This window comes from Helicoverpa zea, chromosome 9 (genome assembly GCF_022581195.2).
Source record: "Helicoverpa zea isolate HzStark_Cry1AcR chromosome 9, ilHelZeax1.1, whole genome shotgun sequence".
NCBI lineage: Eukaryota > Metazoa > Arthropoda > Insecta > Lepidoptera > Noctuidae > Helicoverpa > Helicoverpa zea.
Window position 1 is genome coordinate 8508364 of NC_061460.1, and position 12762 is coordinate 8521125.

Genomic DNA, 12762 nt, shown 5'->3' on the forward strand with positions numbered 1-12762 from the left:
AATGTATTTAAGATTTTTCTGATCCTTTACTCTTAGGTACATAGATTAATCTCGCTTAGTTTTCTTACCCATAAAACTTGATGACGGTCTCCAGACCTTACTTTAGATCAAGGGGTCATAACATACTTGCTGACCTTGGGGTAGGTCAGCACTCAAAGATACGACTTGAAATAGTATCATCATTGAGGAAAAGCTAATGCAAAAAGGTCGGATCATATTTCCCGGAGGGTTTGGCTCACGGAGATATCCGCAATAGAAAGAGTAAAGTGCGTTGTTATGAATAAAACTTATTTCTGAAGAAAAATGGTTTTGTACTACAAAGCATTTTGCATTTTGTAGTAGTTGAATTTGTCCTTGAATAAAATTGAAATATATTTTTTAATAATATCTAATAATCAGTTTTTGATCTTTCTAAGCATTTCAAAACACAAATATAAAATTAAAAAATGATCGTTATCAGTAGTTTAATGCAACAATCGTATATATAAAAAAGAATTTCTGTTCGTTAGTCTGACTAAAACTCGAGAATGGCTGGACCGATAAGGCTTTTTTTGGTTTTAAAATGTTTATAAAGGTCTATGGAAGGTTTAAGCAATATGAAGTTCGTGGGATCATCTAGTTTTAAATAATAATAGTTTTTGATTACAAGATTAAATGTTAATTATTCAAAAGATAAGCTAAGTACTTAAAAAAATCTTAGGCATATTTCCATTTCTCACCTTTCTTCTCAGACTTTATAAAAGTCCAGCTAAACAAAATAAACACACGAAATAAAGACTCTTCTCTTTTTTCTCAAAAGCCCAAATAAAAGATGTTATCTCCAAAACGTAATCAAGTGAACTTTAAATAAAATCAGATTTAAGAATAATTGCCTTCACAGCAGCAGAGTCAAATGAATCTTGAGACCCTAGAGGTTCGAAACGCTATTTTCTGGCCAATGACATAAGTCTTTGAACCTGAAATGACCTTGACCTTGAATTAGTTTCGTTCATCCCTGTGCACCTGCATATCGAAAGTTTGTAATTGACTTCACACGGCTTCAGTCTCTGAGGGAGATATTTTGAAGTCAAATTAAATTGCTCATGACTCTATTATTCTTTAAGGGTTTAAACGTTTTCAAGTAGAAAATCTCCTTCAAAACTGCAAAACTAGATGACAAAAAGATCTTGACGATTTTGGTTAAGGGTGTGATATCATATTAAGTCCGTTCAAGTTTTGCATACATTGGTATAAACTTTGAATTAACATTAATTAATCAATCAATAAATGGATATAACTTTGGTTGTCTAGCAAAAGAAATCTACAAATTCTTAGAACACTGACATCTTCAGTAATAATTTCAAAACTTGTTAAATATTGAAGGTTATCGATTTATCTGTTCAAAGCCTGAAGGCCATTATCAACTTACTAAACGTTAAACTTAGTAGTTCATCCATTTCAAACAAGATGGCGCTGTCATAAACACAGTATTTTATTAATGGATTATAAACATCTCACTACTTGACGGGGAATCAAAAATTGATATTGAGAAACTGGTGTTACTTCTTATTTTAGTGGTCAGAATACTTTCCAATAAATAAAATGTATTTAGTTTCAACGATTCAACATAGAACCTTGATCGAAGCAGTGCAATTCTACAGAGGATAGATTCTTAAAATAGAAATCAATAAAAACCAGCAACAAAAAATTAAAAAAATATTTTATTTACAATCAATCATTTGACACGGGCGAATGGTCATGTTTAGGATAAACAATTTTCTTCTCTCCATCGACTGCTCGTTTCTTCAAAGGTCCATGTTTCCAATTAGGAGGGTAACCATATTTGTCTACGTCATCCCACCACTGGGGTTCACCAGATCCCCAAATAAGGTATACGACATTGGTCCCTACAAGTACTATGAATACGGTCCAAAATGCTATGCGCCACTGACCTATCGTTTGCTGTAATAAAAGAAAAGACAATTAGTAAACATTTCTCGAACAGTTAGTTTAAACAATTGAAAAGGTGTTTCAAATTGATTTTCCTGCGATTTTATAAATATTAAAAAAAAAAGTGAACTGCCACGAGTAAAAATAAAAATCTTTTGGAAAAAAATTATGAATAAAAGATGTCACTAATCTAATTTGTTTCGCTCCACAAAACTAAATTGAGGAAGACTTGATGTTCTAGAAAAAAAAATGACCAAAAAATATAACAATTCTTCGGCTGAGTTAATTTATTCCGACATCTGCTGGCCTGGTCAAGCGGAATGCCCTTCCCTAACTCTTTACGAATAAAAAAAATGGGCTGTGAAAAACTTTTTCGTGCCATTTTGTAACAGGCTGTTTATATTTTTTCAGTGCAATTTTTTATTTTCGTACGGAAATAATGCGGTATTTTTTTCCAACTACATTATAAATAGAATAACTCAGTATACCTTATGCCTTGTTTTATATTAAAGCTAATGGCAACAGTGAAAATGCAAAAGAATCAAATCACAGTGATCATACTTACATCAGGAGTCAGCAACCCAATCAAGTACGGCGTAATAATGCCCGATATAGCAGCAATACCGTTGACGAAAGCGGAACAAGTACCAGCATAGTTAGGGGAGATATCCATGGCATTGATCTTGACACTGCTGTAGAAGCCTCCCATGAACGCCATAGAGGCTATGAAAAGGCCAACAGCCTCAGCACGATTGCAGCCAGAATATGAGGCCAGAATAATAAACAGTGCCGGTATGGAAGACGCTGGGGAAGAAAAAGATGACCTCAATATTATAATCGATATTTAAATCGATTAATATGATATATCAGACATTGTTTTAGAATAAATGTCTGATGAATGAGCTGTGAGTTAGTCATAGGAGGATAGCTTGTCTAGTTGTTATGTTGTGACTAAAGAATTGATCGCTGTAGAAAAAGAAAACCATAATGATCCATTACGATAATATGCCGTGATCTATTGAGGATGCTATGGGATATTGCAATAAAATTTCGAAACTTTTAATGTAGATCTTGGCGTTTCAATAACTCGGAAACAATTATGAAAACAGATTTATTATGGGATAACTATCTTGATAGAATCATTATGGCAATGATTGCAAAATAAATCAAGGTAATACTTACAGACTGTTGTGTAAATCTTTCTTCCTGTTGTAATACTGTGCCATTTTTTCTTGACACACAAATCGCAGATACTGGCGAAAATAAAGGAGGTCACGTACATAGCGATGTACGGTAAAGCTGACATGAGTCCCGTTTCTTTGATATTGAACTTTAAGACATCTGAGAAGTATTTGGGAAGATCTGTTATCATCGTGAAGTATCCCCAATCGTGGCCAATCTAAAACATGTAGAACAAATTCGTTAATTTGTGCATCATCAAAGTAAAAGACGTCAAGTCGTCCACTCAAAGAAATTTTAGCCACTTGCACTTGAACTCATACTGTGTCTGCCATTCAAATCGGCTTAATGTAAAAGGACGTTGTTTGAACATAAATTATCAAACTCTTAGTCGGGAAATATTCTGAACCGTTTGAGATCCCCATTTCCCCTTCTCTATTACACTTGAGAAAATTAAAAACACTTACAGCCGCCATTACAAGAACCCACAAAGGTGCGGATCGTAACAGAGCTTTGAATGGCACGGGGTCCAGCTTTTTGTTCAAACCAGTTGCGGCTACAGTATTGTTCAAGTATTCTCGTTCTTCGTCAGAAATATATGGGTGGGTGTTGGGCGTACTGTAGCATAGGAAAACCTGAAAAGAAAAAACTATGAATGAACAACCTGGTGGTTTAGCTTTTAATGGGATAAAGACAAATGGGAAGTAGAATATCTTGCTCCCGTACTGGAAAAGTATTTTTTTTTTGAGGAATGGTAACCATTTTTTTTTAATTGTAGGTTTAAAATACCTCTACCTATTTGTGATCTATAAAAATGAATTACAAATTTAGATATGCGAGACCGGCACATCTACGAATTTTACTGTTTCAAATGTCATGAAAAGACTGTCTTAAGATGTATTTTTATGATCAACGTGATGCCAGAGCAGATGTGTCCCGAAAAATTCTACATCAGCGAATCACACGCTCATGTCACATTTTATGATATCCATTAAATTTTGCAATAAAGATTATTTATATGATGGCACTTGCATGCAAATAGCTTCCTTCGCTTAAAATGTTTTACTGATGCAGTTTCATTCTCCGTTATTTTATTTTGTAAACGATTATGAACTTACCCAAAACACGAACCATATAATTCCAAGACCTCCAAATACATAAAATACATTGGCCCAGTCACCGCCATTTGATAATAGGATTCCAGAAATGTAGGGGCCAAAAACATTTCCTACTTGAGCTCCTCCAAATATCATGGCACCAAAGCGAGACCTTTCTGATGGGGGTACCCATCTTGCTAGTAGTAAGACAAAGGCTGGTGTTACTGGACCCTGGAACAAAACAATTGATTATTATGATAAAATCTATGTAGAAACAGGCTGTCGTTGTATGGGCTTGTGATGTGGAGGAATCATGTTGTGAGGAAGGTGATGAGCATGAGTGTGGATGGACATAGTGAAAACAGGACGACCAAGGAAACGATGGATGATTGAGTGAAAGTCAACATGGCTGGAAAGAATGTTTCTTGTGGGATGGCGGCGGACAGAAGAGTATGCAAGAACAATACATACTGCGCCAACCGATAAGAATTTTTTTTTGTTGTTGTTTTGTTTTGTATTTTTCTCTTTTTTTAGGGTTCCGTACCTCGAAAGGAAAAAACGGAACCCTTATAGGATCACTTTGTTGTCCGTCTGTCTGTCTGTCTGTCTGTCTGTCTGTCTGTCTGTCTGTCTGTCTGTCTGTCTGTCTGTCAAGACCCTTTATCTTAAGAACGCGTGGACGTATCAAGCTGAAATTCACATGAAATACTCGGGTCTATTGTCCCTTTAGGCTGTGAATCCAATCAAAAGATACAACCGATTATGTCGATATTTTCAACAAATTCTCGACACTCGCAAAGGAATCAAAACCTACAGGGTACTTCCCGTAAACTCAGAATCTTGAAATTTGGCATGAAGCATTGTTATATAATGCAAATATAGGAAAAATTGCGAAAATCTCATTTTTTTTGTTATATAATATAAAAAAAATATTTTAATAAAATGAAACTTACTACCTTATTTCTCACGAACGAATAAAGGTACCAAATTGAAATTTATACCAAATACCTAGGTCTATTGTCCCTTTAAGCAATGAAAAAATCAAACTTCTAAGTTAACGCGATCAAAAGATACAGCAGTTTTACCGACACCTTAGACGAATTTCCGTCACACGCTAGGGAATCAAAACCTACAAGGTACTTCCCGTGAACTCAGAATCTTAAAATTCGGCACGAAGCAACGTTATATAGTACAGATAAAGGAAAAATTGCGAAAATGATAAATTTGAAGTTACATAAAATATTAAAATATTATTTTTGCTTACATGACATAAAATATTTTTTTAATAATTATAAACTTACTACCTACCCTTTTTCACATGAACGCGTAGAGATATTAACGTTTTGAATAAAAAGTGAAATTCATATCAAACACTTCTTAAATATAATGGCCTCTAAACTGTGAAAAATTTTAAATCATTCAATGGTCATTGGGCACCTTAGTATGAAAACCATACCCACGGCGGATACGAACGAAATATAGCACAGTATAATGATAAAGGCTCTGATTTACTATGGCATTAGTCGCATCAATGTGAACCATGGGAATCTAGAGAAAATCAGGTGTAAACATTAAATATTTTCCTCATTTCAATGGGGAATTTAAACGACCAAGTTTGACGGAATTGAGAAATCATTTCTTTGTAGTGAAAGAGTATACTCGCCGTTTATTTCCATTGTCATCAGGTCAGGATCTGATGATGGAAATCCTGAGAAATCGAGGGCAACTATCAGAAATTGTAGGCATGCATAGGATTAAAACTTGATTCTCAGATGTATGTCTGGTGATACTGTCAAACAGTGAAGGTTTAGAGCTTACCTGATGATGGAGACGTGAGAAAGTCGAGAGAACTCCTCAACAGTATGTTTTAGTTACGTCGTGTTTGGGCTTATATTATTCGTATTGACGAGAACTTTTCACAAAAGTTATAAAAATAAAAACTTTTTACAAAAAAAAAAACAACTTCTAAAACAACAAGAAAACTGTTTATATGCATCGGTCTAGATCTCGGTGGTTAAATAAATATAGATGCATCCTCTAGACACCGACTTCTAGACCGATGCACCTAACATCTTTTTAATTTCTTTCTTGCTTTTGTTTTCTTGTTGCTTTTTTATATGTTTGAAGTTGGATTTGTTTGTAAAATGCTACAAAATAAAATAATGCCGACTTTATAAAACAAAGAAAGGGACAGAATTACACTTTTGTCAAGGCTCTAGAAACCAGGCGGAAAAAAACCTGAAACTGGGGCTCTTTAGGTGATTAATCCCTCAAAAATAAAAGATCCCATTCCTGCAATGGCTGCTTTAACCCAAGTTAGTAGTGAATTCTCATCACCTAAAATAAAATAAGCTCCAACACAAGGTTACGTTATAAATTGTAAAGGAGTTCCCATAACTATATCTGATCTTAGCTGTCGATCCCACAATGGCAGTCAAACCTATCTTTGTGGAAAGTCTTCGCCAATACGAATAAAATAAGCCCAAACACGTGGTAGTTGCAACATACCGTTCGGGAGTTCCCTTGACTCTCTGTAGTCTCCATAATCAAATCAGCTCCAAACCTTCAGTTTACCAGTACCCTCAAAAATACACTCACATGTCTGGTTATGACTCGATGCGTGCCTACAATATTCAAGAGTTGCCCTCGATTTCTCTGGGTTTCCAGATCCTCATCAGATCCTGGTCATCCGGATTGGCACCTTCCTTCTTTATGAAATGTCTTTACCAATAAAAACTAGCATTGCAACCTGTACAATCCTCTGAAACTGCTTGTCTTTTATATTTTTCAAACGATCCTGGACATTCGTCTCCATGGAATTTTAATAAAATATTTATATTCAAAGAAACGTCATACCATTCTCCACGATTTAAAACGACTTTGATTCATGTCCGCCACTTTTTACAAAGCGGGTCAGATATGCCCCATGACCTTTAAGACATAATTAGTTATTTTCAATCAGATTTCTGAATGATGACTATAAAATGTTGTATATAAATAACTTCAATAAAATAACTTTTACAAGGTACTGGCCTACTATTTTAGTTATATTATAAAATAAAAAATATTAACTATTTTGACTCTCACGAAATTACCATAACTATGATTGTTCTAAACTGAACGGTTGGCGCGAAACTCACTTTTTATCTATACAGCATTTGTACGGAACCCTCGGTGCGCGAGTCCAACTCGCACTTGGCCGGTTTATTTATTGTGTCACTCGCGTGAATAAAACGTTTTTCTTTCTTTTCTTTCTTCTTTTCTATAAGAATTGGGATAAGGGCAGGAGGTTAATGGTGATTAAACAATTATGTATAAATATGTACTTGTAATTATTAACACTGAAAAAAAAAAAAAACAAAAAGTTAAATTAATATAAGTAAACTAACCTCACCAAAGCCTTCGATAACTCTAATGATGAACAACCCCGTGGCTCCACCGACTGTCACAGCAAAAGGCGTAAGGACAGTCGCTACAGATGTCAACAAAAGTCCAATCCCCACTGTCCATTTGCCTCCAAATTTTTCAGCCAACAGTCCTCCAGGTAAATGGGTGATAACATAACCGTAATAGAAGGCACTTAGAAGAAACCCTTGCGTTGCCTCGTCCCAGTCGTAACGATCTCGCCCCTGAGGAAATTTTTTCACATAAAACACTATTAAGTATTATTTGAATAGATTATTCTATCTCTATACTTATCCTAACAACATTGAAGATGCATTTTCAACTTAAACAGTGACAATGGTGATGGTGTAATCATCTAATTGTGTAATCTGTTTTCTTATTTTTAACTACTGTGATATCATAGCACGTGATAAAAATATTAAAAGATAACAAAAGAGATGTTACACACAATTAAAGACTTTGTTTTTCTGTTATACCTTTTATGACTTTGGGTCATTTTAAAACTTAGATCTAAATATTTAGGTATATTGGGCACGTACCAAATACAAGTGGTTTATTACGTCACGTAGAATAGATCTCTATATCTATATCTTCCAAATCACTGATAAGTGCCTATGATAAGATCCTATTGTCATTGATTAGATAACAATTTAAAAACAAAAACATTTATCACATTTCAAAGACGTACATATTGCAAACTCACTAGATAAGCTTTTAAAATATCACTCTTATAATATGGTCATGGTTTGTACATGAACCGAAAGAAATAAGGAGACGGCTAATACTGATTTTATACTCAAACCAGCCGTTTTCCCGTGGTTTCACCCGCATCCCATGAGAACTACTGCCCGTTCCCGGCAAATATAGTAAACCCGTAAAATATATCCTAAAAGTAATTTTATCCTTATATCCTTTTATCCCGTAAAATAATTTTTCAAGTCGTTTCAGTAGTTTCTGAGCCTTAAGGGTACAAACAAACAAAAAAAATGTTTCCTCTTATGTATTCGTATCGAAGAACTGCTCACACTTTTACCAACAAAATCCATTAGAACCAGTTATACGAATGATTCTATTAAACCTACCGTAAACAATACAGGTGCTTTCACAGCCGTCGCATTAGAGACAGCCACATTAGCCGGGTCTGGGCACGTTTCCCCTACAATGTGTTCAGTCGACCCTGTGTGGAGTACCATTTGTGTTATGGTCATGCTGAGACAAACCCGCATGGTGAACGAGTTTCCCAACGCGAATAGTCCCATGATACCCAGGACATAGCGCTGGGGTATCACCATCGCTGGAAATTATATAAACAGATCATCATCATCATCATCTCAGTCATAGGACGTCCACTGCTGAACATAGGCCTCCCCCTTAGATCTCCACAGATACCTGTTGGAGGCGACCTGCATATTATTTATATGCTTTATTATATGCATATTATATGCTTTATTAACTGCCTGCCCTTACTATTGTTAATTAGGGTTGGCACAGCATGTCTTTTTTCCTTGCATTCTCCTATGTCTGAATCTATTTCATAAGAAACTTTATTTTTTTTGTACAGTTTTTTAGATAGCTCATCCATTGTTTCTTACCCTATATATAAACCAAGAAAGAAACATTTATTTGCTTAGAATATAGCTGGTCCCAGTTTTTACAAAGGTGAAAAGTTCTAGCCTACCTACATATACACAGGAAAACAATTGCATTAAAAACATTGGAATTCCCTTCCTTTTGATCGAGGCTTATTTTCAAGTAGGTGTATAAACTAAGAGGACTCTTTGGCTTGATAACAGTTTCGTGGACCAATCAATCACGATAAAAGCCGCGCGTGCCACAAAGACATGCAGAATCATCCTGATTGTCATTTGTCTGTTAAGACTATTATCAAAATGACACATGTAACAACTGATTGTACGATTCAATTCCGAGAAAAGATCTTTTTTACAGGAAAAAAACCTCTGTAGCAATGTAGGTAGAACGGTGTCGTTACGGGTAGTCAGAAGAAAGTAAGTCTGACACCAGTCTAACCAAGGGGTATTGGGTTGCCCGGGTTACGGGGTTGAGGAGGTCAGATAGGCAGTCGCTTCTTGTAAAGCACTGGTACTCAGCTGAATCCGGTTAGACTGGAAGCCGACCCCAACATAGTTTGGAAAAGGCTTGGAGGATGATGATGGTGAGCAATGTAGGTAGAACATTACTAATTGACTTTCTTACTCCTCTATCATCAGCATTCTTAACGTCCCATGCGGGGCTGCGATCTCTCCTCATACAATTTCTCGATTAGCGATTTCAGGCTGTAAAGTCAAGATATTCTCAAAAGGTTTCCTTCACGTTTACTCAGCCATTGCTGTACAAGATATACATACTAATAAATTAACCGATCCAACAACGCTATTAAAGAAGAATGCTATGAAAGTTGCAATGTAATCAAATTCACGACCAATCCTTGGTCAGTTGTAAAAAAATCTGTCAAACAATACAAATTTTATTGTGAAAGATTATCTCATAAACAATCTACTTTAAAACAAACTTAATATCATTTTTAAACGGTTTTATTTAGCTTACCCCGTTTGTTTTATTTATTATTTATTCATTCTTGGGTCAAATTTAGTAATTCAAATTTCACCCTCTTCCTGTCAACCGATTAATCTGAAATTTTGTATACACCTTTAATTCCGATGACAATACAATATAGTAATATCAATAACATTGTAAATCCAATATGGCCGCCGGCACAAAATGGCGGATAACGTAGATTTTATCAATCCCATCAATATGGGTATCAAATGAAAGGGCTCAACAAGCAGAATACAATATACTATAAAAAATTGAAATCCAAGATGGCGGCCGCTACAAAATGGCGGATAACGTAGGTTTTATCAATCCCATCAATATGGGTATCAAATGAAAGTTCTCAACCAGTAGAATACAATGTACTATATAAAATTAAAATCCAAGATGGCGGCCTCTACAAAATGGCGGATAACTTAGGTTTTATAAATCCCATCAACATGGGTATCAAATGAAAGGACTCAACAAGTAGAATACAATTTACTATAAAAAATGAAATCCAAGATGGCGGCCGCTACAAAATGGCGGATAACAATTTTTTATCAATCCCACCAATACGGGTATCAAATGAAAGGGCTTCACAAGTAGAAAACTGTCAGTAACTCCAGCGGGGCCCAACAGGGCCAAGGCCTGCCTGGGCTGCGAGATTGTTCGAAAGAGTTACCGCGGCCCTGGTACATAAAAGGCCTACGACGGAACAAAACGGTTTCTAGTCAAGAGTCTGACACTCCCTCACCGCTGCTGACCCACAGCAGGAGAGGTCATGTGATGATTTTTGGGGTTGTTAAAAAAAAAGTATCTGGAAGGGCTATGTATTGAGGAATTAGATTGTAATAAATTGTCAGGTAAGAAACCGTGTAATAATGATACACTAAATGAATTAGATAGAATGAGGAATATTCGGTACGCATTTTCATTAAATACAAAAAACTAGAAAATAAAAAATCGGTAAAAAAACTTTTAAGTTAAACGGTTTTATCTTATGTGCACTGAAAACTAGAAAATAAAAAAATAGTTACTTACCTGTCAACCTACGTAGGTGGTCCCGGTCATATTAAACTAAAATAAAAACGTGGGGCCCCTGTGAAATCCTACCTATGGCAAAGCATATCTTTATACTTTGGTAGATCATGAGCTCGGCGTTCGCTGGTGAAGCCGCTACTGCTGATTATTGATTGTCAAAATCTCCAGTTACGATTATAGTAAGTCGATGCAATCCACACCTATTATACCTCTAGAAGAAAGTACTACAGCAATAGTTAATGGGCCCCACGTTTTTATTTTAGTTTAATATGACCGGGACCACCTACGTAGGTTGACAGGTAAGTAACTATTTTTTTATTTTCTAGTTTTCAGTGCACATAAGATAAAACCGTTTAACTTAAAAGTTTTTTTACCGATTTTTTTATGTTATATTATCCAGCAATGTAGGTTAATGTTTTGTAACTAGTATAATTTCCTTGAAATCCTTTCCTGTAGTAAGTAACTACGCAAGCATAAACCGCAAGAAATTACCAGGATAGAGATGACGATCTTGATATAAGGTGGAGAGGTACATTCCCTTTGGTAAAAACAGTGTTTTACGTCATCAAAACTTTCCTTTTATATTTCCTCATAACATCGTAAAAAACGTGCCGTTGGTACCATACGAATTGCATTCATGTATTATTGTCAATTGAATGAAAAAAAAAAACTTATTTTCTTTCTTGCTTCCTTTCAAATGCCGTTCGTGTTGATTCGATTAAAATATAAAAGAAAAACCAATGACTGTATGAAAAACCTTAGGCATCTGAGTTATCCAATACTTAGGTATCTTTTATTTATTTTTAAATAATATTTTAGAATTCACCGATGAGTTTAACTTATACCCATTTTAACTTATTTTAGACTTTTTAGTTGGTAATAAAAAAAAACTAAATATCAAATTATGGGTCAGTGACAATGTTTACACCGGTCTATTTATATTGTAGTAGACAAAACAATTTAAATGTTTTGTAGGTACATTTATTTTGCTTTACTTAAAAACTCCACAAAATTGCTGCATTGTTTTTAACTATCTTTAGTGTCATATCCATATTAAAAGAGCTTCACATCAAACAAAGACTTTCTTAAATTGTGCAACTAAGAACACTTAAAATGTTTGGCCATATCATCCGCAATGAAGACTCAATGGAACGATTAGTTGTGCAAGGGAGAATAGAAGGACAGCGTTCTCGTGGACGATCGCCAACCAGATGGACAGACCTCATAAAATCTGTAACATCAAGCTCAATTGTGGAGTGCGCACGGAACGCCACCAGCAGGGAGAAGTGGAGAGAAATCGCAAGGGCAGCCGCCAGAGACAATCCATGATCACGACCACTCTGCCAAGAGTGTCCGATTAAGAAGAAGAGTGTTCTATTCGAAGGCTTAAATATATTTTACTTAAAAAAATATAAAAGCACTAACCTTTGTTCAGAACTCGACGCCATCCTATCAGAGGCATTTTGGCACTATGCAGTACATCAACAATCCTTTAATATAAGATTTCACCTACACTTACTACTACATCACAACTTACTATGACATGAATGACAAAATT

General features: G+C 35.3%; 1 protein-coding gene across 1 annotated transcript; it reads right to left on the reverse strand.

The window, feature by feature from the left end:
* Window positions 1-1682: 1682 nt before the first annotated feature.
* Window positions 1683-12762, reverse strand: LOC124632951 (putative inorganic phosphate cotransporter). Its single transcript, XM_047167982.1, has 8 exons — window positions 12630-12762; window positions 8693-8904; window positions 7595-7834; window positions 4227-4436; window positions 3576-3743; window positions 3112-3328; window positions 2495-2733; window positions 1683-1941 (listed from the first exon to the last, which is right to left on the reverse strand). The coding sequence occupies exons 1-8, from the start codon at window positions 12664-12666 to the stop codon at window positions 1711-1713; spliced, it is 1554 nt and encodes a 517-aa protein (XP_047023938.1). The 5' UTR covers window positions 12667-12762; the 3' UTR covers window positions 1683-1710.

Coding starts and splice junctions, on each gene's coding strand:
- LOC124632951 (XM_047167982.1), bottom strand. CDS start 12,666: ATGCCTCTGATAGGATGGCGTCGAGTTCTGAACAAAG. Junction 7,835..8,692: donor AAGCACCTGTATTGTTTACG/GTAGGTTTAATA, acceptor AAATTTCCTCAG/GGGCGAGATCGTTACGACTG. Junction 4,437..7,594: donor TTATCGAAGGCTTTGGTGAG/GTTAGTTTACTT, acceptor GTTTTGTTCCAG/GGTCCAGTAACACCAGCCTT.